General features: G+C 41.1%; 2 protein-coding genes across 4 annotated transcripts in view; one reads left to right on the top strand and one right to left on the bottom strand.

The window, feature by feature from the left end:
- The first annotated feature begins 223 nt into the window (after positions 1 to 223).
- mms22l (MMS22-like, DNA repair protein) lies at positions 224 to 20,937 on the top strand. Its single transcript, XM_054782109.1, has 26 exons — positions 224 to 421; positions 558 to 742; positions 1,366 to 1,491; positions 1,645 to 1,697; positions 3,520 to 3,607; positions 3,721 to 3,898; positions 4,581 to 4,674; positions 5,232 to 5,362; positions 5,506 to 5,619; positions 5,699 to 5,875; positions 6,331 to 6,396; positions 6,498 to 6,617; positions 8,036 to 8,271; positions 9,662 to 9,878; positions 10,191 to 10,480; positions 14,407 to 14,588; positions 14,856 to 15,006; positions 15,180 to 15,319; positions 16,105 to 16,247; positions 16,641 to 16,797; positions 16,893 to 17,038; positions 17,253 to 17,464; positions 17,595 to 17,761; positions 19,127 to 19,223; positions 19,326 to 19,493; positions 19,572 to 20,937. The coding sequence occupies exons 2-26, from the start codon at positions 576 to 578 to the stop codon at positions 19,645 to 19,647; spliced, it is 3,696 nt and encodes a 1,231-aa protein (XP_054638084.1). The 5' UTR covers positions 224 to 421; positions 558 to 575; the 3' UTR covers positions 19,648 to 20,937.
- The window catches only part of klhl32 (kelch-like family member 32), a 47,832-nt gene continuing 41,291 nt past the window's right edge, over positions 19,950 to 26,490 (bottom strand). The window contains exons 8-9 of one of the 3 annotated variants that reach the window (XM_054782112.1): positions 25,201 to 25,295; positions 19,950 to 21,607 (exon numbers count right to left, since the gene is read on the bottom strand). In XM_054782112.1, coding sequence (XP_054638087.1) covers positions 21,446 to 21,607; positions 25,201 to 25,295 — 257 coding nt within the window. In that variant the 3' untranslated portion in view covers positions 19,950 to 21,445. The remainder of the gene's footprint in view (positions 21,608 to 25,200; positions 25,296 to 26,490) is intronic. The other 2 variants (XM_054782110.1, XM_054782111.1) reach the window with 2 other exon arrangements.

The raw sequence follows: 26,490 nt of genomic DNA, 5'->3' as shown, positions 1-26,490 counted from the left end.
TAAGCTAGCAAATACATGGCATGAAAGCAATGCTGAAAAACTTAAATCACAATCCACGGTCCCGAGTTGTCCGGAGTTGGACTCCGTAAAACAGGAGGAGTGAGACCTCTTCCCATTTTCACTAACTCATGAAGCCGCGCCTACTGTGAAACTTCGAACCAATCAATGAGCTCAAAATTGGCTGCGCGCATGCGCAGTACGAATACGCGGGAGAGTCCCGGAACCTAAACAATGCCGTGATGGCAATTGTGACAGTTCTGTACTTTGCAACAAATGTACGGGATATTACTTACACTAAGTAAAGTATTTGTTATTGATTAGATCCATTTGATCTATCCGGCCTATTTGGTATACATGTTTGAACTCAGTTTTCTGTCGACAAACCTGATCGGGGCCCATTAAAGGACACCTCACAGTAAAGGTACGCTAACCTTAGAAAAATTAACTCTAAGTTTAAGTTGATAAGTGTTGTTCATTGGCTGTTTATTTTAACTTATTTTACTGCTACCTTTTGTTCTATTTGTATGTTGCTCATTGTAGTCCTTTTGATATTAAAGGTAAAAGTGTGGAACAACATGGCAGACGACTTCAGCCAATCACTCACCCCTCCAGTTTCTCCTACAAACAGTCTGTGTGAACTAACCTCAGCCAAACCACCCTGGTTCTACTGCTCTGAACCAAAGGAGGATCCGACTGGAGCACTCTCAAGTGAGGGGTACACTGCTAGAGGTTCTTTGAAAAGGTAAAAAAATAATAATACATGTCATCATGTAAGGTTTTAACTAGGGTGGCCAAAAGGGGCCAACACACTGCAACGTCTCCAAAAACAGAAAATATTGAAAACAAACACACACAAACACCATAAAGCAAGTGCTGCAGGAAAACACAGGTCTCACTGGTCCCATTGTAATTAGCTACGTCAATTGGTTTCTCTATGATACTGTAAAATATTATGACCAAGTGTTTAACAAAGCCGTAGTGAAGAATTTCTTCAAAAGTCAGCCAACTTCCTCTGGGCATCCTGCTCAGTCTTTTAAGACATGGACATCCCTCAGGTCCTTCTGCTTTGGTAGCCTGCAAACTTCCATTTTCTGTCATGGACTTACAGCATTTCCCTCATGCAATTGTTTTTGCCATTTGCAGCGTCCTTCAGCGTTAATGTAATTGCAGTATTTTTAATTTGCAGCATTTTCTCCTTGAACCTGTTTCATGTGTGTTTTTTGTTTCGTGTCGTTTCTGTGTTTAGAGCATTCAGATGTTGCTGTGCGTTTGTCCCTGTCAGCTACCATATTTAACTCACCTACTGTATGTACAAAAGAAAAATAAATGAAATACACAATTATTTGTTATGGATCCACTATGTAGGCTGTTGCTGAGTCTCGATCCAGCCCCTGCCGACTATGAAGGTGACACAGTGGAGCTCTTTGGTTTTACATGGGTTACAGAGACGGCATTGGTTGAAACTACAAAGCTGCTCTTTGGCCTGCTCAGGTAAAAGGAGGCAGAAATTGCGGTTGCTTTTCAAAGGAACACACTTAAATGATTGTTTTTCTTTTTTTAAGTGATACCTCATAAAGATATAACTTGTAATGTACTTTAATATGTTCATAATGGTTTCATTTGCAGTTTTTTGTTGTATTTCAGACAGAAGATATGCAGGCTTGAGACATTGGCACAGTGCAGCTCACATGACTTTGGTAAGCATGAATTTATGTACAGTAGGGGTGTCACGAGATGAAAACATGACGAGATTTCTCTTTCAGAAGAAAGCTGTCTTGGAATAATAAATACATGAATAACATGATAAATAAGAATTAACTTGATTTTTTTTCCCTGCTCCATACATTGCCATGTGCAAGTGTGTTTATTTTACTCATCTCTCGCCTTCAAACAAACAGGAAGAGGGTTCACTCTGTGTATTGGTTCACTATCTAGATGCTTAATTGAATAATGGCCTTCCATGTAACAACAGCATGAACCCTCTTGTCAGTCATACAGTTGCTTTGTCACTGTGGGGGGAGGCGGAGCACCTAGCATACACACAGCAGAAGAGTGTAGCCTCGTGAGGAGAAATGGAACGTAACGTAGTAGTAATTGGGAGGGGAAAAGATGCTTGTGCCACAGCCACAGCCCTCATATGGGAATATTTTGGCTTCAAATCGAATGAGCAAGGTGAGCCCATCAACACGGACGAGCCAGTATGCTGAATTTGTTCAAAAGTGATGGCAACAAAAAGAACTTGCCAACCTCAGACATATCCACCTGACCCAGTTTTCCCATCTAGAAAAAAAACAAAAAAACTACACATCGAGATGCAGAGCCTTTGCTCTGACAGCCAACACTCACTGAGACGTTCGGTCGACAAAGGAAATACAAACGGGACGGCGCAAAATGATGTGCATTCACAGAAAGTGTAGTTTGCCACATCGCAAAAGAAATGCTGCTCTTTAATAAAGTTGAAAGCCAGCATTTTGAGAAATGCTGCAAACGTTTGACAGACGGTACAAATTGCCTGTGAAAAATACATGTCACAAACGGCAATTCCACAACTTTACAACAGCGAAAGAGGACGTATTAAAGGACATATTGCATATTATGATATATTATTATTATATATTATCATCACATTAATGGTTTATTTGGTCTAAAAAATGTTTGACAATAATACTGTTTAGTGTCAGTTTGTGGGACAATAAACATTTCAAACCCCCCCTGCATGGCTCTGTGACTCGGTTAAATAAAAATGTTTGTCCAGTGATATATTTTTTCATTGTACTGTGTAAATCGCGCCTCGTCTCACTCTGACGGAACCAGTTTCGTGTGTTGTCTCGTCTCGTGAGCTGGGTGTCTCGTGACACCCCTAATTTACAGTACTGTATATCTCCAGGCCAACTAATTAGCCAATATGAGATTAATATTTTCTGAAAATAGATATTATTTATAGACATAAAGAGCACATTCCTGAATGTCAGACAAAAACAGAATACAGTTATATTTATCTGTGTTTTGACTTAAACAACCTCGTATTATTAAATGACTTTCAACATGCAAGTATTGGCACATAGAAGAAAAAGTGAAACTTACTTTCAAAGGGCAATGGGTTATATGCAAAAGACCGTCTGCATAGAAAATGTATTATGTAACTCAAGCAAATTTTTTGTAACTACAAGGCACTCAAGGAATACATACTGTACCTTTGCCAAGAAAACGAATGTGTGTATCTACAGTAGATACTGACTGTCTTCCAAAATGTAATCACATGTTGCACTGCTGTAGACCCTTTTACATCTGTTGCTTAATAACTGGTTGGATCAGAGCCCATTTTTCATACACTGAGGTCAGTTATGTTTTTTAAAATAATTTTTCCCCAGCCTCCCCCTACAGTTGTGATCTGTAACTCGCACTAAGTCACAGGAATGAATTCAGTGGCGGTAAATTTGTTTTCATGCTGACTGAGGTTAACTTATTGGCTATAGGACTGATTGCAAAATACTCAAAGTTTTTCCTTGTGTGTTTTAGGTCAAAAAGGCAACCTCCACAATGAAGCATCAGAGCTTAGACAACAGTGTGTTTCATTTCTTCAGTATGTCAAAGTCTTTCTGCACAGGTAATTTTTATGTTACACTATCCTGGCCATGACACTTAAATGTCTGAATAAGGTAACTGATGGGTTTCTGTGTAATCTATAAAAAATATATATATTTTAATGTATTTCTTCAGGTACCTTAGGGTTTCTTGCAGTCTGGATGCCGATTCTTCCCACCCTTATGAGAAATTGGAAGGTCAGCTCTCATCTGTTCTATTGGAGGAGCTATTCGCCATCACACTCCTCATTGGACGACTTAAAGACCTCCCCGCTAACATTCAGAATGCTTTCACAATACAGAATCCAGGAAAGGTTGGACATGTGGTTTTTAATTACTTTAATGGTTGCCGTACACCTAAACCCACATGGTTTAAATAATGGAAATCATGTGTTACAGGGACTTAAACACAACAAAATATGTCTATGAATCATTCCTGTTAAATAAAATCTTAAGACCGGGTGACAAATTACAAGTATTTGCATTTTGCAGATTGTAAATGGAACATCAAAATGCAGTAAGAACAAACCATAACAAGAGCCAAAAAAAGATTTTTTGAAAATTCAAACACCCTCTTCATCAGCTGATCAAAAATTCTGCATCCTTAAAAAGACTACATCTGGCTTTCACATCATTTTCTGTCGGACATTCACACTATCATGACCTCCTGTCTTTGAACATGGCAGGGTTGTTGAACTACACAAGCAAGGCCTCTTGCAATGTGCTATTTCTGCTGGGGTTGGAGACAGTAAGATAGTGATTTTACATTTCTTAAAAGATCCTGAGGGTTATGGGACAAAAAAAAGTGAAATATTCAACCCCAAAATATTGAAGGCTGCCTATGTGCCTGCAGACTCGCATGAACCCCGAGTTGCGGGAGGGCGCATTGAACGTTGCTTGCAGCTCTAACCTTTTTTGTATTTTAATGTAAAAACTACTGATTTTCATACAGTCTAAAGGTTTTGTTCAGGAGTGTATTCTGTATTATCTGCACAGATTTTTCCTCCCTCTTGGCATCTGTTGCACCTTCATCTTGACATCCATTGGTCAGTCTTGGAGATCCTCCACCTACTTGGTCAGAAGATGAACGGTATGTTTGCATACTTGAAATAGAGTATCATATACCGGCTCAATAAAAGATGTAGAAATTAAGTAATTGTTTTTGTCGTACATTGAAATATATTATGGGACAATGTTTAAATGAAAAATAATCAAACAAACTGATATAGGAACAATACTTTATCAATTATTTTCTCTCTTCAAAGTGATTTACATTGTTTTAAATACATTAAATTGTCCGCCACAAATGAATTTGGACTGCCACAAATAGCTACCTCTTCACCCTTGCTCTTAAACACATTATAGTGGGACTGTCCGTGAATGGAGCTTGTCGTTCCAACTCCGTACAGTAGATCACATTGTAACTCTGCTTGCACGTGCGTCATGGCCAGTTATGCAAAGTAGATGATGGCATCATCTACTTTGCTACTTTCCTACAATCCACCACCACAGATAGATTGCAGTTCTGTGCGAAACACCAGCTTTAACTGGTGTGTGATAAGTACTGTAGCTAGCTGAAAGGCTATTATTTGCTGACCTTTAACAGTAATGAGTCCCAATTACCATCTTACCTGCTCATCTACCCAGGCCAGGTGGTGTATGCACATCAGTTTGTGAATCTGACCGGAGAGAATTTGACTGATACAAGTCTGTTTGAGGAGCACTTGTGCAGCCTCCTCTGTGACCTCACTGGTCTGGCCATGGGCAAATACAGCAAGGTGGGTGGCAAACATCTTAGTTTGTTTTTTTTTTTTTTTTTGCATCTTAGTATTTTTAGTTTGTGTGGATTGTTAAAATGTAACTAAAATACACAGAAAGTGTACTGTAATAGATTAAAATAAATCTGGTTGTTTTCTTGAAGGTGAGGCCTACAGAGGTTCTGAGCAGCCATCATTACCTTTGCTCCTGCACCAAAGAGCTGTGGATCCTGGTCATTCACCTATTGGAATATAGGAACAAAAGGCTCCACTCACAGGTGGTGCAGATATTTATGCAAATAATATCTTCAGTTTTCCCCAACCAAATTCATCAACTTGTAAATCTTATTCCTGTAGTCTTTCTGGAGCTACATGAACTCACTGTTGAAGCCTCTTGTGTCAGGGACACCAGCAGCTGAGCAATTCCGTGGCCTCCCTGCTCATTGCAAGGACCCTTTAGGATTCACATGGTGGCTGATCACTCATTTAGCAATGTTGGGGCAGTACAGTCATAATGGCATAATCCAGGATGAGGTAAGAAGCAAGACACTACAATGTTATAATATGTAAGATAGAAAAATGGCCTTGATATACCTGTGTTATATATTGGCATCAACCACTTTATTACAGTAGGTACACCTGCACAATTGCAACAGGTTCAAACTGCACATTAGTATTTTATTTGCATTATTTTGGTGGTTATGTGCCTTGCTCACAGGCACAGGTGTACACCTAATGTAAACCTGTGCCTGTGAGCAAGAACATACTGATTCTTGTTAATATTTTGCACCTTTCATGTGGCTAAACATTGGATTGTACTTGCAGAGGTGAGTGTACATATTTGAAATCACATCATTTTAGTAACATGTTGTCCATATTCAAACAGTAATAATATATATTTTTTTATTTTTTATAACTAATACATGGAAGGTAATGGGGAATTCAGCGACCTACTGTATTATGTCATCTTATTTAATCTACATTTTCAGAAATCTATAGACGACAATTGGACATTTGCGGAAGAGCTGCTTAAATTTACTACTTGTAAGCCCCAGGTCAGCATTCATATTTAAACATTTGAAATATATTGAAAACATGTCTTCGTAAGTTTATAGTGATTACATTGGTCTGCATGTGTCTGTATGTGTAATAACAGGGAGGTCTTGTTGAGGAGCAGATCAGGATGCATGTCCATTGCTGTCTCTCTCTGTGTCTGCTATGGAAACCTAGTACCAGGGCCGTCTCCACCCTCTGGGACTTCTTCAGCAAAAACCTGGTGAGGTCAAATACTGAATTCAGTTAGTATTGTAATCAATAGTAATATTAAGTGGTACTCTTTCCTCATATAGTGGCTGCGACATTTATTTACACAACTGCAGAGAGTGCCAGGAGTAAGGTGCTTATTGGGGTGGGATGTTTGTATGCGTAATTGGCTTTTAATAATAGTACTGAAATACTGTACTTACCCAAATATAAATGACCCCTCTTTTTCAAGTGCGGAAAAAAACGCAACATGAATATTTTTGGTGTCAAGTTTTCAGTATCATCCATCCATCTTCTTCCACTTATCCGAGGTCAGGTGTCAGGGGCAGCTACTCTCCCCAGCTACTTCGTCCAGCTCCTCTCAGCGGATCCCGAGGCGTTCTAAGGCCAGTTGGGAGACATAGTCTTTCCAACGTGTCCTGGTTCTTCCCTGAGGCCTCCTACTGGTCGGACGTGCCCTGAACTCCTCCCCAGGGAGGTGTCCGGGAGGCATCCTGACCAGATGCCCAAGCCACCTCATCTGGCTCCTCTCAATGCAGATGAGCAGCGGTTCTACTCTGAGCTTCTCAGAGATGACAGTGCTTCTCACCTTATCTCTAAGGGAGAGCCCAGCCACCCTACGGAGAAAACTCATTTCGGCCACTTGTACCAGCAATCTTGTTCTTTTAGTCACTACCCAAAGCTCATTACCACAGGTGAGGGTAGGAACGTAGACATATTTCATTTAGCATATTTTGGTAACCATATTTCTTAGCTGCTGGATAATTGTTGGCTCTGCGTCAATGATAACCATTATCTTAAAATCAGCATCATAACTCTCCTCCACTTAGCTATAGCCGATATCCGATATATTGGCAGATAACCTACAGTATATATCCGCCGATATATGAAATAAGAGCATTGATATACACAGGCTATATACAGTACATTAACATAAATTCTTATAATACCCAAAATATCATTCAACACAAACAAGCAGAAGCCTACTAAACTGACTAAAGTTGACTACAAACAAAATAAGAAATAATCAAAACATGCATCACATTACTAGACTTAATAAAAGGGACTAAACTACATTTTATGTGACAGTTTAGCTGCTTTCAAAACGTCCAAGATATAAAATACTAAATACATTACTTGGAACATTTTTTAAAATTATTTTAATGTAGAATTAGTCCCTGTAAATTCTGCATGGAAGTATGAAGTGAAGGGGGATGCTGTGATGGGCATGGGAGTTAACAGTTGCCTATATCTTTATTTCACTTTAAAACACTGTATAATAGTCGTAGATAAACGTGGAAATGTGGATTAGCAGTTATATCTATCTTTTTTTTTAATCTCACAGAGATTCAATTTACGTGACATTAAAACACTGTAATTTCATAAGCGCTGTACTGTATATTTACATTGTGTTGTGTTGCTCCAATTTAGGGTGCCTCATTCACTGTGCCTTGGCTTGGCTTGAGCGGCTTGGGCACTTTGTGCAAGACTCCGCTGTCTCTGCTGGAGCAGTCGCACAAATGCTGTGCGCAATGTCCCCTCCGCTCTCTAGGCCACACCCAGTTGTACTGCTCGGCTAACTCCTTCCATATCTTCCTTCGAGTGCTGGCCCTGTGCCTGTCCCAGGACAGAGTGGGTGGAGTCCCACAGAGACAGATTAAAGGAAGGTAAAGATAGAAGTTTGACAATTGACATTAACAACAAATAGATGTCACTAACATTGAAGTGACTGAAGATGCATGTGCCAGTCTTCCAGTGAATCGTGATATTTACTTGGGCCTCCAGTGGAGGAGGTGCTTCATCAGGAGTCAACCACCTGCTCCTCAGCATAGAGAGAACGTGCATAATCTGTCCCTGCTTTTTCTAGAGTGGTGGCGTGGTTTCAAAGAAGTTGTTTTAGATGGTGGTCATGCCTGTGTAAGAAAAAAGATCACAAACACGTCACAATTGAGTTGCTGATGATTTCTTGATTTGGCACCCAGCCGGCCTGAGTGCCAAAGTGAGGTATCCAGAGATAAGTCCGCCTAATGACTTCCCTCTGTCTGGTATGTGCTCAGTAGCATCGCAGACATGGGGGCTAATTAACTAACGAGCGTGGTGGTTAATTCGCCTTAATGAAGCTGCTGTACTTTCCAACACAGAAAGCTTGGGAGCTTGTATGGTGGGGGCTGGCGAATGTGGGTGGGAGGCAAGAGATAGACTGGATTGGAACAAGTCCAGATCCCAATTCCCTTCCATTCCCATTATCGCTATACCCCCTCATCCCTCAGGGGGCCCATCCATGGCCATACCAATGTGACAGACTTGAGCCATGTTGATCTTATCTGTGGTGGTCCAAATGTATTTGGGGTGGGCCACCACAAATGAAGAATGAATGGGAACCACTTTTCCGTTTTACTTTTACATTCTTTAGTAGGTCCAAATGATCTTATTTTAATGTTGCAATTTTTTGTCTGAATGCCTTTTCTCGTAATATCCTCGCCTGCCCATTTGCTGTATGTCCATTATACTTCCTACACTAGTTTGTCTTGTGATTGCTCACTGTTGGTGTTTTGACCCAAGCAGCTTCTCTACTCACCTGAGTAGGCTGCATCTGTTTGTCAGTGGGTTTAGGAGGGGGAAGCAGGGCTTTAGCTAGCCTTCTGCTTTTTTTCTTACCAGGTGAGCAAAATGCGAAGCATATGTGTGTGTGTTTGTGTGTTTTTATATTGATCCTGCTCTGGTGTTGCAGTAAATTGGTTTGGCTATAGAGAGGGACTAAGCACCTACTGCTGTGTATCTGAGTGTCTCTGACATTTAACATGATCTTTAAAGGCATTTCTCCACAGTACCCCTGGTATCTAGCAGCATGCTGTGTGGTTCTCTATTCTTATTCCCTCTCCCACTTTATTTTGCCCACACGCACACACACACATACGCACACACATATATCAAACGCAGTTAAAAAAAAAAAGCACTTCAACCATGTTTTTGTATTCAGCCATAGTGTAAAACATCAGGGCTGTATTGTTGGCTGTTATAGCTGATGACTAATATTGTTGTCTATTTTTATTTCAGGATTTTCTCTAAGTTCTCCTCAAAGAAGATGCAGGAACTGTCGGAGGCAGGCCTCATGAACTTCCTGCTACTCTTTCTGGTGGTCGCTGAGAAGGTTGAGCTGGAGGACGTTGCCAGTAAAATGTGTGAGCTGCTGGGCCACTTGCCATCTGACTGCCCACCAAGACACCGCACGCTGGTGTGGAGGGGACAACTGGCACTGGTGTTGTTGTTTCAGGTACATTTGGTAAACATGAAACAAATGAGTGTAGCTACTATATACAATCTGGACATACACCCACCCACACATATACACTAGCAGTCAAAAGTTTGGAGGCACTTTCTCATTCAATGGCATGAGGAAATGTGTCCAAACCTTTGACTTGTTGTCTATATGTACTGTATATACATGAATATACTGTATATGTATTTACAGTATACGGATGTGTGTGTGTGTGTAAATACTGTGCATAAAGCAATAACATTTTGAAGCATGGTCTAGTGATGACATTTTTAAAGTAATGTGTCCAAGATGTAATGTTTGTTCCAGGAGAGGGGCTTGGATGTAGGCCCACTGGCGACCGGGCTGGCTTCATCCTTCAGTGAGACAGCTAAGGAGTTCTACAATAAAACTACAGAGATGTCTCGTAAACTTGCACTCTGGGGGCCCCTAGGATCATACTTGGAGGGGGTAGCGGAAGTGTTCGAAACGAGCAACAGTCTCAAACTATCGGAAGAAAAACTTCTCAACGAAGGCTTTGTGTGGTTGCTGCCAGCCTGCCGCCAGTCTGAACTGAACTCTGTACTTGGCTTTCTTCAGACAGTTCTTGCCCAGCTCAGGTAAGAGTCATCATCTGATAGTGCTAGTGTATCTCTACTTCTCTTATGTTTGTTTTTCACTTGAAGATATTCTCTCTGACATAGTTAACACATGCACCTCGATACAGGCCTCTGTTGGTCTCAGGAGGCCAGACACCTATTTAGTCCAGAATAGTGTTACAGGCTCGTGGGACTCTCGTGGCCCTCTCATGGTCATGGGAACAGCAGCAAAGCTGACGGTATGTTGAGAGGCTGGCCACGGCAGGTTCACCTGTAGGACACAGGCTTTAGTTACAGGTTCTCAGGTGAAGGTGAGAGTCACAGATGAGATGCAGCAGCAAGAGGTGAAACTGGAGGAAGGATGCTATTAATTTATTTAGAACAGGGTTTCTGTGTGTTTAGTATTTCCTTCGTTCAAGTTCAGGGTATTTTATTCAAATCATGAAGATCTATGGGGGAGTGTTTTTTGCATTGATGCCACGTAAATGAAGTGATATTGGGTCAGACCTTTTTTTTTTTTTTTTTTTTTTTTTTACTAAAGTATATTACAAAGCAAGTAAGATATAAAACAAGAGTCTCTGGACAAGTCTGCACACAGTGTCACCCCTCACGGCGACAACACAAACACATTCAATTCTGTGTGTGTTTTCTCTTTAGTGTCAGCCTGTTGACAAGTTAATATTAGCATTAGGTTAACTTTCTGTTGGCGAACTAAACAAATGGCATTTGGCTTAGGACTGTTACAGCATGTAACAAACTAAATGAGGAATACAAATACACCTAAATACACTGCAAATACACTTAAAAGAGTCGTCCATTTACTTCTCGTAGCTTCTCTTCTTTTGCAGTATTTTCCAAATGATCAACATGAAGTTGGTAAAACTGAAATAAACAAGTTTGCAGTCACCCACTTACTTAAACATGGTGGGTGAACAGAAAGGGTACAAGTGTGTTACACAAATCAGCGTTCTTCAGCACACAGCCTGCACCTCAAAAGTCCCTGGGATTCTGAAAAGACACTTCGCTACAAAGTACACTTTGGGAATGTTTAGGCTCTGGGGACAATTTTTTTTACCTGGGTAATTTTGGTGGAAACACAAGATATTTCAAAATTCCAGGTAAATGAGAAAAGTTCTTGTGGTGAAAACGGGGCTATTGAGCGAATACGTCCCACCCATCAGACACAAGCTGACACACCAAAAGTGAAACACTAAACTTGGTATACTCTCCCATAACACAGTATCTCGTTAGCACCATTAATTCTCTAACTTTCCATCTCAGATCACACGGTTGGGAGGGCACACATTTGCACATTAATGACCAAGGTGAGAGTGAAGAACAGAAATCCCAGAGGCCCTATGTGGTCAGCATGGGCTGACCCATTTACCAAAAAAAAAAAAAAAAAAAAGAATACTATGCTTTCTGTCCCTATTACAACCGCAAATTAAGTGTGGTTCTTCAGCTTGCTTGGCAATTCTTGGTATATTTGTGATGAACTCTTTCTCTGTTACACAATTAATTTGTAACTATGATGACCAGCAAATTCAGCCAGCTCATCATTATACCTTGTAAGAGCCATGCGGATTCTGCACATGAGGATAATTATTGTGCCAGTGGCTGAGGAAGTGGAGGTTTTGAGCTTTCACCGTTGATGGCTGTTGCCATGGTTCTTAGGCAAGAAGCCAGTCTCCAGCCTAATTCCTCAGTTTTATTCCTTCCCATGTCCCTCTGTTTTGGTAAGGTGGGGGGTGTCACTGGTTGATGAGGTGAGCTGGCAGTGGCACAACCAGTTGGAACTGTTTTCGGCACAAACAATTAACTCCAATCTCTTAGGCTTAATAGAAGGAAGGCCTCCCTGTGAAGCGTTTTCCTTTGAGGTCATGATGACATCTTACTTGATGCCAAGCCTTTCTACTTGGATAGGTTGGGTCATTTTTCAAAAATAGGCAGGAAAGTATCGATACTGATATTCTGAAGTTGAGTCTTGAACTGTGAAAGGCAGTTTCAAAGTGAAACATTCTTATCAGATATAAAGAGAAAATAATACAGTAAATATTTTTACGGGGCTTACGTTCCAGGACAACCAGTGAATGACGAAAAACCGCAAGGAATTGATTCGGCCATAAAAATGTCTATTCTTGACCTCCTCCAAACCCTCCTACTTGCTTGATGTTGATGTTCTCTGATTTCGGATCAATATTTGCCCCAATATATAGGGGTGCACTGATTACCATTTTCTGGCAAACCACCGATCTTTAAAAAACCTGACCTGCCAGTTACGATTTTGGCCAAAACCTAATTTTAAAAAATAACTGATAGCATACACTTTCAATGTTCCACTCTTATTTTGTTGAAAAACATTGAACAATACTCGTGAAACAATACAAACTTGTTGTTTTAACCACACATGAGGTCGTTCCCTCAAATATAAATGAAAAGTTTCGAAAATTGCTGTCCAAAATACTAAATCATGTGAGTTCTATTCCGTCTTATATTTCACATTTTAAAAATAAACAAAACTTGCACAACAGGTTACACTGCAGATCTGATTTGAGCCTCTTACTAAAAATAAAGTGCACAGTGACCAAAAATGGCTGAACGTTCAAAGCCATGAACTCCATAATTTTTCTTGTAGTAGCTTGGCTCTCTTCACTGCTCAGAAACACTGTGTGGGTCAGTGGGCCACTGCATGACTCTTTGCTCTGGCTAGCTTTAATCTTAGCTCAAATGCTAGCCGTCAGTCTGACAGAGCAAAATGGGACAGTGGTTGAATTTCAGATTAGGTAAAGTTGGTGGATTAGATTGTTTTTTGGGGAATCGCCTATCCCCCAAAATTAAGCAAAAAGGTGGCAATCAAACAGCCGGCCAATTGATTGGCTAAATATTTGCAATAAAGGTGACTCTTGTCATTATTAGATTAGATTAAGCTCCAGAACCCTCCCCTTCTCTCTTCAATTGCCATTGTCCACTTGTGATGCGATCCAGTTTTAAGCCCCAAATATGCCTGACACACTTATTAAATGCATTTAAAGTACAAAATGTATGTATTATGTACTCTCCGCTAATGAATGATGATGTAAGATGTTTGATGAACAGATGGAATCTGAGACACGGTGTAGCCACTTACAGCACACAACTATGGTGCATTCAAGGACGAACAAAGTGCAAAATCTAAAGGCTTGAAGAAAAAAACATTATCAGTGAAGGATAAAGACATAAATGTAAAAATTGTTTCTATGTGTATGTTTGTAGTGAGCAGGATTAAGTGGGGTCTCTGACGATGTCTTGTACAATGAGAGCTGATGGGTGTGAAAGGCCCATTCTGCAGTAGTAACGAGGCTAATGAATTCAGAGTCTAATCGATTGTCTCTGCTCTCTCTGGATTAGATGCAACCTTGCTGGAAGGCAAGAAGCAAAATATGTGTGTGTGAGTGTACAGATGGGGATAGGATAATGTGTGTGTATGAGGAAGGGGGTTCCGACACTTTTACTCTTGCAGCACATCTCGATCCCCGCTTCCACACCCCCCCATCTGGGCAGAGGAGGGGGGACAGGAGGATCACCTCCAGTCTAAATGGGATTACAGCTCCTTCAGCTGCTTATCTGGGCTAATGCCAGCCACTGTGGAGCTGCTAGCGAGGCTGCGGCTAGGGCCAGGGATGAGCCAGAAGAGCCAAAGTACATTGTGTGTACAGACTATCAGTACTAGGCTCCCCTTCTATACCCATAATATCACCCATCCTCCTCTCTGCTGCTCCACACCACAGGGCACACAGCGCCCAGTAATCCCCCAGGAGGGAAGAAAGACAAAACACTTAAGAAGCAGTGACAGAGAGAGCAGCAGTAGAGGAATGAGGTTTAGAATGGCTGGTGTAGTTGTGGTTGGCTGTAATCTTGCACACAAGGTTTGGCTTTTGCATTTGAGTAATTTTTTTGTGTTCTTTTAGGCGAGCACATCAAAGCTGTGTCCAGCCAGGGCCCACCTTGACCTGGACGACTACCAACACCAGTGTGGTGAAAGAACCCCACCTAGCGGTAGCAGCAGCCCTCTGGGCGCACTTCTTCCCCTTCCTCCGCAACCTACGCCTCTCCCAGACCCCTCCAATGCAACTGGCAGATGCTGCTGCAGGTCAGCAGCATTATCATCATCACACACTATGAAAAAAATGAGACTGGAGGCTGAAAGAAGAAAGGGAGGGAGAGATCAGGGAAAAGGAGTTCAAACTTATATTTTGATAACTTGTGAATTGATTAAAGAATTTTTAATGAATCAATGATAAGAAAGGTGCATTTTTAGCTGTGGTAGTATGCAGAAAGAAAAGATTCCACGTGGATCATGCATGCACAAACCACACGGACACCCTTATTATTCAGAATTATTATTTCATGTCCTCAGGCTTCACACTTCTGGCCTTTGAGCTGCCCGCCAGTGCTCCTCAGGACCTTCAGCCTAATCCAGTTCATTCCATCTTGCAATGCTTTGGCTGGGATGACATGGTTCATCCACTTCTTGTCACACGCTACCTTCCACATCTACTTCAAAACAGGTACGTCTGCCACTACATAGCTTTCTTACAAAGCTTTCTCATTGTCTTCCTCCTGGTCTGTCAGATAATAATGATAGTCTGTCTGTAAAAAAAATAACTTAAAGACCTATACTAAGCACTCTGCAATTAATTAATTTTAAAATTCTTGCTTAGACTGTCTGTTTCTTCTTCAGAGAGCTGGTGTCCTCGCTTAGCGGCGAACCTGCTGGCACTGTGTCAGCTTCTGCGCAATGTCTGTCAGTGAGGGCCTGGTTCCGATGTGTTCTCCAGCAGCACCTTTACAAGTGCCTTGAAGGATCTGAAAGCAGAACAGGTGACACCAATGCACATAACATCACCAATGACAAAGGAAGTTTGATCTGGTATCATTCTATCATTCTAATATGAGCACTCACATTCACAGTTGCCCTGTGATTGACTTACGGTCAAGGTCAAGGGTGTAGTAGCTGGAATAGACTCCATCTTGCAGCAACAGTTACCAGGATAAGTGTTATAGAAAATAGCTGAATATTGTGCTACTGTTATGTGGAACTTCTGTGGCATGCTGACCACACAGTCAGAAGATCGGGAAGACCTGGGTTCGATCTCCGTTGGGCATCTCTGTGTGGAGTTTGCATGTTCTCCCCGTGCGTGCGTGGGTTTTCTCTGGGTACTCCGGTTTCCTCCCACATTCCAAAACATGCATGTTAGGTTAATTGGAGACTCTATATTTTCCATAGGTATGAATGTGAGTGTGAATGATTTTCTATATGTGCCCTGCGATTGGCTGGCGACCAGTCCAGGGTGCACCCCACCACTCGCCCAAAGTCAGCTGTGATAGGCTCCAGCATACCCCCGTGACCCTAGTGAGGATAAATGGTATAGAAGATGGATGGATGGTTATGTGGAATTTGTGTACTGTATACGGTCCAGGTTTTACACAGACGATTCTCATACTTTTCTAGGCAATGTGTAACAAATGAATAAAAAAATTAAATCAAGGTCGTGCACTCAAACTGTATCCTATTTATTGTTATACTATTACCTATATTACAATTTACAGTAGAGATTAAAGTTAATGTTTAAAACACTGTATTTTGTGTCTGGGTTACCTCTTAGACCGGGCTTTGGAGGAGCAACTGTGTGAGCTGACCCGACTGGTACTGATGCTTCCTGAGGTGGAAAGTCTCCTGCAGAGGGCCAACCTCCTTCCCTCAGGCACCAGGACGGAGCCTACATCAGCCCTGGAGATGTTTGTAAAGGTAACGCACATGCACAGGTGACAGATGTGCTGTTGCCATAGCAACATGCATGCGTCCTTGTGTGTTCTTGAAGATTATAGGGTATGTCATTTTTGGATTTAACTCCTTCTGTGAGTCCCATGCAAATACAGCAAACTATTCAAAATATCTGCCCTGTGTGTGTGTGTGTGTGTGTGTGTGTGTGTGTGTGTGTGTGTGTGTGTGTGTGTGTGTGTGTGTGTGTGTGTGTGTGTGTGTGTGTGTGTGTGTGTGTGTGTGTGTGTGTGTGTGTGTGTGTGTGTGTGAGTGAGAGCTGTGTTTTGGGCATACCCCTCCCATTTACTGGTAGAACAGCACCTACATGCAAATGTTTCCAAACTTTTCTCTCTCTTATCTGCTTCTTTCTTGTGTCAGGCTGTAGGCATTGTGTACAGCAGACTGCAGGTTTTGTCTGAGCGTTCAGCCATGGTGACTAGAGCTCTGGACTACATGGGAGACATCCTTAAACATATTAAACCTTCTTTGGTCAGCAAGAGTCCCAACGGAATTCAGCTGGCCTATTGGGCTGTTGGTAAGAGCCACAATTCAGAAAATGTGTGTGTATCGTGCTCTTGGAGTTGTATACCTTTCTCTTCTTACTTATGTTGGGACATCTCTCTGAGTCAGGTTGCATCGTGAAGCACTGGAGCCCCCTGCTGGTCACATCCAAAGCGCAGCAGTTGCTGTTCCGCATTGTAGATCGCTTGTTGCTCCCCCACAACCTCACTCAGCAGGACAAAGCTCTCAGGGACAGCCTACCGTTATATTTACAGGTTAGGTCCAATGTGAAACACATGCACACACACAAACATACAGTCATGTACAAAAGTCTAAGTGTGACCTCGCCTTACGCAAGACTTATACTGTACATACTGTACTTGCATACAAATGTCCTGCCTGGGAGTGTCAGGAAACACGACAATGTTAAATTACTATTTAAGATATTTGTTTCAGCAGTCAACATCATGCCGCTATTAACCCCTGTAGGGCCTGTCAGTGGCATCCAGTGTGTCCCAGTCGCAAGGAGCGTACCTAAAACAGCAGCTACGCTCCATCATCCGCAGATATCTTGACCATTTCCTTCCTGCCTCACCTTCTTTTGGCACCATTGCTAATCATCCAGTGCTTCTTGGTGCATGTGAGGTGAGCCCAACCATCCCTGGAGCCTCCCTGAGGAGGACCATCCTGGAGGTGATCTGGTAAATTTCCAAAGCTGCGATTAAATCAGGCTTCATTTTCAATGGGTAGACCACTAGACCATTTCTCAAGACTCATATCTGTAATCTTACACCAACTATTTAATGTTTCTATTTTTCTTTCTTCTCTCAGTGAGAACTTCCTTCAGTTCAAAGGTCATTCCCCTCCACCTCGTCTAGCGTCAGTCCTGTTGTTCCTGTTGGAACTTCTGAGGCGTAACAGGGACTCGGACCCCACCCTACTCACTCTGCCACTCCCCTCTTTACTGCACTGCCTGATGCTTTTCAATGAGCCACAGGGTAAGGTCATGATCACTTATGTTTTAGGAGTTGGCGACTGCTTGTATTATCTAGTATGCAGCTGTGTGGCTCCAGTGTTTTCTGGACACAGAGTCCCTTAGAATAATTCATTTTTAGAGGCTAGTTTGTACACTCTTCCAATCTTTGGGGGTTAGGATCCTCCAATGCAGTGGTTCCCAAACTTTTCAGTGTCCCATATCCTTGCAGACATTTGACCTGAAGTCACGTGCCCCCCTACACCTACACTTGAAAAATATAAACCACAATAAGCACACATAAAACATCTTTGTTTGATATGATTATCTGATATTTTTTTGGAAAAGGAAATCTTTGCAGATTTACCATTTTTACCAACAATGTACGCATATACACCAGGACATGTGCCAGGCAGGGGTAAAATTCACTGGTTTGTATGTGCTGTAGTAGCTGTTTAGAAAAATATCATTCATAACAAGTGGTCACAAACTGCGGTGAGCTGTAGGGGTGTCACGAGACACTCTGAACGAGACGAGAGAACATTTTAACATTACTTTTAAGAAAAGTACAATTAAAAACTATATGACAATGTATTGCAACTACTAATTTGATTTCTATTACATTACACTCTTGTGCATTATGTGTGTATACTACCGTCCCCGCCTCCACCCACTGAGACAGACTGTATGACTGACAAAAGGGCTCACTCCATTCATGCCATTGTTCTATGGAACAGACATTCCAAGGTGCTGAAACCAGTATACAAAGTGAATCGTCTTCGTACCTGTTTGGAGGCAAAACAGACACGCATGCACATGGCAATGTATTGAGGCCGGCAAAATTATCAAGACCATTTAAATTTATTGTGTGATTAATTCATTTATTTATTATCGTCCCAGGCCTAGTGCCTACGAGACATCTTTTTTCTGAACAACAAAAAATCTTGTCCCGATTTATTCTTGCCAGATCCTGTGACACAAGGTCTTCTGACACCTCTAATGACCTGTGATCTTTATGCTCTTTAGCTGTGTTTCCTGTGGTCTGCAAACAAGGAATAATCAGTAAAACGATGCAACTAATGTTACACATAAAGTACAGAAGCGTTCAGGCGCCATGCGTAACTCAGTGTTGAGCGTTAATGCAGTCACACTGTTTTTAATATTTATTTACGTCCCCCCTACGGCATTTGGTACATGTACCCCTCTTTGGGAAGCATCATACATTTAGTTCTTTTTTTAAAGATTTAAAACCAATTAAACTACAGAATATATCACACTATATCGTAGTATGTTCCTAGCAAAATGCCCTCATTTAAATGGAGACTTATTTCAGGAAAAAGATTTTCTTTGAGGTTTTCTGAATAGTCCCCTCTACGATATTTTTGTCCAGTCAAGAAGACGAGCACGGATGCAGTCCAACTTGTGGTGGAGCGCTGTGCAGCGGTGTCTGCAGAGGGAGCTCGCCTGCACATGATCACCGTCTTAAGGTAATGCTTAACAGTGTTGCGGTACACACCACCGCCAAAACTTTGACTGAATAGTGCTTTGCAGTCTCATGTCTTGATTGCACTGTTTTTTTATGCTCCAAGGTCATTTGTGGAGGAGAATGAGAGAGTCTATGACAGGCTGGTTTACAGCGTTTTAGAGACAGTGGCTGTTTTAGATCCCCCCGCTGTTCAAGCTCTCATTCCTACCCTGTCTCTCAGTCTGAGAAACTTGGAACACAAGAGAGGACTCGGCAAGAACACCACCTTAAGGTGAACAAGCATGTGAAACACACATTGTCGTGTCCACTTTAATGGGCCAACTAATGTTGCTTCCTCTCTGTTTAACAGGAGTGCTTATAAGAAACTGCTGTGCCTACTCGGGGAGAGCGGGCAGGCAGAAATATCAAGTTTGGAATTAGACTAAAACAATGACCAAAATCGTCTCCAAGCTTTTTTTTTCATGTCTCCGTTTGATCAGAAACAGAAAAGGGGAATACACGTACTTAAACCTCGTGAATGACACAATAACATTTTTATGACAGCTGTGTCAGTGCACAAAAAGTGTTAATGTTGGCTTGACTTCATGTTTTTGTGTTTAATTACATGCAATTGCGTTGAACTTTTGGAGACTGAAGCAATTTTTGTTTTCTATCACTGAAATGCACTCAAAAATGAAACATTGACTTATTAAACAAGTTCATATTTAATTGACATAATACAATTCAGTGTTTCATGCAGGACTACAAGCTTTCTGTGGCGGGGAATATGATGTCATCTAATTTGCATAATTGGCCGTTACGGATGTGCATGTCATTTTTTTGGACTCCTTGGGAGACAAAAAGTGAGGAAAAAGCAAATATGTTTAGAAATACAAATTAACTTTGTTCTGTCTGTTCCTTTTATGTTTTTTTTTATGTCACAAGCAAGATTAAGGCATCTGTGAGTGCTTTTAGATGGGGGTGGCACAGCAGGACGATAAATATTGTTTAATATACTGTATGTTTTGGTAGCATGTCTTGATAATGTTAGAAATGTATTCATTTAACAATATGTTCATTAACGTCGCTGAAGTTTGCACTTTGCAGTCTACAATTGAGAGGTGTTTCTAATATTTTGCACCTCTCATTTAGCCATGAGCGGATGCAGCTGGTAAGTGTAACTGTAATCATGAACAATAAGCCAGGTTGTCTAGCACTGTTATGTTGCAAAGACTGTGCACAACATTGCTTGCAATAACATGTTAGAATCATGTGAAAATGTCTTGCGATTGGACATGTAACGTCCAGGCATGAGCGGAGAAGTAATGCAGACAGTCCGGTTCTGGAGCTCTCTAGGTTGGATTTCTGAATTTCAAAATGTAAGATGGTCATGCTGGGCAAGCCAAAACAGGATTGTGTACGGGAAAAAAATGTGTAAAAGGAGAGAGTATTTTATGTCCCTTTACAAGCCATAGCAGTCTCTTGCAGTGTCATTTAGTTTGCGCCAAATCACACAAAGTGTCACTCCTGTCTGCCACAATCACCGAGTCTCATTTTCTGTCATTTTCCAGCCTCACTTCACTGCATTGCTTTGGTCTCACATTGCTGTTCTGCTGCACTCTCAGTGGTGGCTGGAGAATTCATGCAGTGATTCAATTTACTGTTCACTCTATTTCTGCTCAATCATCAACACCTCATTTTTCTATCTACGTTTCTTCTATAATAATAATACTAATAAATCCCATTGCAGTTGACTTATATATTTATTTTTGAAAAGTTGATACACTGTACACTCTCACCAACAAGGGATCAGTTGAGTCGCACTCTTTTGGTAAAACAAACAATTATGTATTATCAGAGCATTTGCATACCTTTGACAATATTAAGCAGATATTGTTTAACAGTAGATAAGTCGTGACATGTTATGCATTTCTCACATACGGAGGTTGATAACACACACAAACTGCTGCCTTCTCTGAGATGGTAAACAACAACAACAAAAAAAATAGCCATCTGAATGCTGGGGTTTATTAACATGTTAGATAGTGAGTAATTAGGCAAGTTAAAAATATACATGTACAGCCTCTCTATATTCTCTTCTTTGGAGTGATTGTTTTTCTTATCACTGCACCATAATGGTTATATTTTGGGAAAGCATTGATACTGTAATCAGGTTCATGTTGAAAAGACGATGAGTGTCCACATAGGATGTTCCTCCATCCCCTTTTAATGCTTGCATTGTGATTAAACGGCACCAATCCTGTGATGGGGTACTTGGAGAGTCTGAAGGTTGGGACAAGTGAAATATGGAGCTGGGAGAAAACAGGTTGCTATCCCATTTGAGGCAAATGGCAACGTTGGCCCATAGAAAACTTCTTCTTTTCCCTCTCGGCTCAGATCCAGCACCTGCGGAATACGTACATTTAAAAACATGTAGAATATTTTAAAAGAGACGTGGAAAAGACCCAACTGGCCACTGTTTTTCAGTTTTTATTTTAAAAATGTCTTCTCAAAAAAAATCAGACCTCACAAAACGCTCGGTGTTATATCTGTCTCCCGGCGTATCCTTGCGCACTGTCGACTGTGCGTTCATGTGTATGTGACGAAGACCCTCACATCTACTTCTGCGACGGGGCGCGGCGGCCATCTTGTTTATGTATGTGTTCCACAGTGTTAGAAGATGCGAGTGTCTTCGTCACATTCACATGAACACGCGGGAGACAAATATGACGCAGAGCGTTTTGTGAGGTTTGAGTTTTCTGAGACGGCATTTTTGTGATGCAAATGTGTTAATCTTTTGTACACATTGTTTTGAGAAGCCAGAGTCTTTACTGAATTGTCCCCAGCAACTAAGTGGAACTACGTGCTTCATCACGGAAATCTGACCACAACTGGACTTAGGAGACCGGGGGGGGGGCTCGCTGTTATTGGACTACAATGCTGATGGGGATGACTTCATGTCAAAAAAACTCCCTTTAAGTTGACAAGGCCCCATCCGATTGGCTTCTTTTTATTAATACAGTGTTCCCTCGCTACATCACGGTTCACCTTTCGCGGAGTCGCTGTTTCGCGGGAATCAATCGGTGCTCTGTTGTGTCTGTTATTGTATTTACTACTGCTACCAGTAGAGGGTGGTATACTCACATTGAAGATGTGTATAGCTCCACCTTGTTTGTTTGCCTGTTGGAGCATATTAAGAACCCACAGTAGACAATAGCCGGCCAAATATACAGCCACAACAGTTCTTATTGGCTAAGGGAGAACCCGCCCATTGTGATCTGCATTCTGATTGGCTGTAGACCATTGTCAATTAATCCCCTTCATGCCGTCGCTAGCTACTGTAACTGCGTGCGCTGCTTGCTAACCACCAATAAACAAAAAACGAAGAAGAAGAAGCAGCTAACCGGCTAAATGAATCTTTGGTTCATGGAGTAGGACGAGGAGGCGGACGACGGCAGGAGCAATATGTTTTAACAAGGATACAAAAAGGCTACAGCCGAACGGCGCTAGGACGAAGCACCGTCAGGGGCGTGAATACACGTGAGTCACTTCATCATTTATTGTGTCCAATCTAGTAGATTGATCATTCAAATTGAAACGAAATTTGAACTTTAAGAGTGTTTAAAATGTGAGAAAATGTTATGGCCATATATAAAACATATATAATAATTGTGAACAAGTTGGCTACCTCGAGGATCTCACTTATTGCGGGCTATTTTGGGAACCTATCCCCGCAAAAAACAAGGGAACACTGTAATGATTGACTGCAGCTGGTCTTTTCAAGGATTAGTATGACAATATCCAATCAACCAATACTCAGAAACTGGGGAAGGCCAAGGAATTCCGTAAAGGAGGAGAGCCATTTCTATAGCTTACTAGCTTACCAACTACAGTATAGCAGCCGTCTCGAGTCCCTGCAGCATACAGTAAGAGTTGAAACTCTTACTGTAAACTTAAATAAATTGTTTATGAAATAAGAATATATATTAAATGCACTTAATAGGCATAAGTACAACACAGTAGCTCACAATAGTAAGTGACTGAGATGGCTTTGTTCTCGTCTGGTTTTCTGTAAAAGCCGCATGTGATTGGTCAAAATGTGACACACACACACCACAGCTGTGAGCGCACAAACAGGTGGGCAGGAGACGGGTGACTGAAAGAACGTTACTACATAATTAGAGACTACGCAATGGTAATGTCAGGAAAATGAGCAGCACGAAACAAAATGTGAGGCACCTCATGTTCCTGAATGCCAATCTTCACTAAAGACGAGCAAAAACTGTTACCTTTAGAATGTGTCTTTTTCACAACCTGTTCCATGTTGAGCATATCCATTTAAATAAAATACATTTAATATAATTCATTTTACAGTAATCCCCCTTTTATCGTAAACCAAATATTTTCATTGCTAGAGCATAGCAACTCTGTTAACAACCTTCTAAATACGTTTTTTTAAACATTATTAGAGCCCTCTAAACATGAACTAACACCCCTATAGGTGGCCTTTACACTCACATTACCCAATATAGTAAAGATAATAAAAGTAAATAAGCCATTTAAGACATACATAAGAAAATAAGACTCGTGCTTGTGTGTGGTGCTATAAATGTGTTGTCTAGGTTCCCAAAGTGGGGTACGGCAATTTTAATAGGGGGTACGTGAATAAAAAACAATAATCACCTAACACTCAATTACGAGTGAACGCCTCATGGCGCAAGAACAGAGCAGAAAGGAGACAAAGCATGAAGTTCTTCATTGCGCGGTGTGCATTATATGAACAAATAAGTAAGTTTGATGATTATTTTGTGCATTGAGTGTTTAATCTTGAAGATTTCATTTATATTGATCCTCGCACAGGGCGCAGCGGTGAAAATCTGTCACTGTTAGTGGGGATACCCCCCAAAAATGAGGATTTATCATTGGTTGGATGTATTTTTGTACATCCGATACTGCTTTATCATGATTGCTAAACTTTCCCCTTCAATTTGGTATTAAATGAATATGCAGACTTAAACCATAGCCACCACGAGTGGACAAAAAAAGTGAAGCTTAAATTCAACCCATTCAAACGGAGGATGCCAACAGCAGACTGGAATAAAAGCTATGTACGATGATTACGGTACTTATCTTTTTATCAGTGCTCATGTGAAACTTTATCAAAATGTGACCGTGCAAAATACAAACCTTAGACCCAGAATTACTATAAAATTAGACAATTAATTATGTTCAATGAGTCAAGTAAATTAAGATAAAAAAGTGTATGTTTTTAAGTATGTAGGAGTAGGGGGTACATGGCTTCAGGTCAAATGTCTGAAGGGGTACGCGACTGTAAAAAGTATGGAAACCACTGAGCTAGGGGAGCTGAGTGGTGGGTAGATAGGAAGTGACATCAGGGGTTCAGAGTTGAGTTTTAGCTTGGTGTGGGTTACTGCAGCAATAGTATGCGTAGTAGATAATTCAAACTTGCAATAAAAGCCTGTTGTTACGGCGGTCAAGTCCTGTGTGTGTGTCATCGAACATGAAAGTAACATTACTGATACGTAGTGACCAGTGTAGAATACTTCATATCAGTCACAGCGTCTTTGAATGCCTCTTCTGAATATCTTATATTTCTGTTTAAGTTTGTTTAGCCATTTTTATGCTTAGAAATGCTTAATTTAGGCAAAAAATACATAAAATTTGCTTCAATACGCATATTTTTTGACTAATAATAGGCTGTATTGAACTACAAAAGAACATAATTTAGTAATTAATGTTTTTTTTTTTTTTTTTTTAAACATGATGGTAGCCGCAACGTTTGTGAACCGTGAAGTGGCGAGAGACGACTGTATATGTATTTTGGTAATAAATCAATTTAAGCAACAACAAAATAATAATTTTACACAATATCCCAACTGAAGGTTTTTATGTTTAGATCATTTGGAATGAAACAATCTTATAATTCAAAATATAAATCACCTTTCTGAAAAATTGAACATGTTGGAGGCATTGCTTACCTGAATGCACGCCAGAGGCTCATTGGTCCAAATAGAGTAGCCTCCAACCACATAGATCCTGTCATCATGGACTGCTACTCCAGACTCATTCTGACCTGGGGAGGAGAAGCAAGAGAATGCTTCTGAGCGCCAAGTAGAAGACACACTGACAGTCTTAACTCCCACAGGACAACTCAGCCAGAGACAAACACACAGAGACAGGCACAGGTGGGTGGAAGTCTTTGGAGAGCCAAGTCTTGAACTTCTGCAGACATAATATAGACAACATCCAAGAATCGTCTCATATGAGAGAACTCACACGAGAGCAGATATAGAAAATGAACAAACTCAACTTTCTGTCTCATGAGCTTTGATAGAATAAAAGACAGGCTTGACAAGCTTGTTTCATGGATAAAATAAGACGGTCACTGGACTAACAAGTCTTCTAACAACTTCCAATTTGTTTGAACCAAGTGAGGTAATTGGGCCTTTCTACCTTCTTAAAATATTGTCGCAGGCTAGTCTGGAAGATGTCCTCCTTTCCTCCCAGATCTTCTTGTAACAGCGCACAGAATCCATAACCCCTCTAGCATTCATTAGCATTCATCTTTATCCTTTGTGATGTTCATGAAACAGTCGAGCAGTCGGGACCAAACGAGCGGCCAGTAATGGCGGGCGTGTCTCCTCTCTCTGAGCTTTTTATGATGTTTGTTTTCACTTCCATGGTGATGGCTTTCCTTTTCTTTGGCGCACTGCTGCTTGGGAGACATAATGAAGTCCAAAAAGTTAACTAATAAGTGATGTTATTCCTCCTTATTGTGGCTGTGCTGACACATACTGTATTCTTCCGCCCAGAAGGAGGCGTGGAGCCTATTCTTCCGCCGGTGCGCGCTGTACCTAGTCCTTGAGCGAGTCTTCTGTTTAAGCACCTAAATTAATTTATGGGCGTATGTTCGTAACCACAAAATGTCGTGATAGGAAACATCATGAACAGAGGGCCACCTGTGTTGTTATTCAGTTAACTCCACACAGAGATGCCCAACGGAGATTCAAACCCAGATCTTCTCGATCTCCTGACTGCGTGGCCAACCAGTGTAAAATATGTAACTTTTAAACATTTCTCAGTTGATCTTAAAATTTTGATCTGGAGTGTATAATGCTAGTCCAATTTTAAACATAAAATTGGGTATACAAAGAAAGGGCAAACGTTGTTTATTACATAATGTATGCAACATTTATATTTTATTTTTGAAAAACAAAAACAACATGCATTTGGCCATGGATTTTTTTTTGGTTCTATATTTGTGTTTG

Source organism: Dunckerocampus dactyliophorus, chromosome 7, assembly GCF_027744805.1.
Source record: "Dunckerocampus dactyliophorus isolate RoL2022-P2 chromosome 7, RoL_Ddac_1.1, whole genome shotgun sequence".
Lineage (NCBI taxonomy): Eukaryota > Metazoa > Chordata > Actinopteri > Syngnathiformes > Syngnathidae > Dunckerocampus > Dunckerocampus dactyliophorus.
Note: the sequence above shows the minus strand (reverse complement) of the source record. Positions and strands in the feature narration are given on the sequence as shown.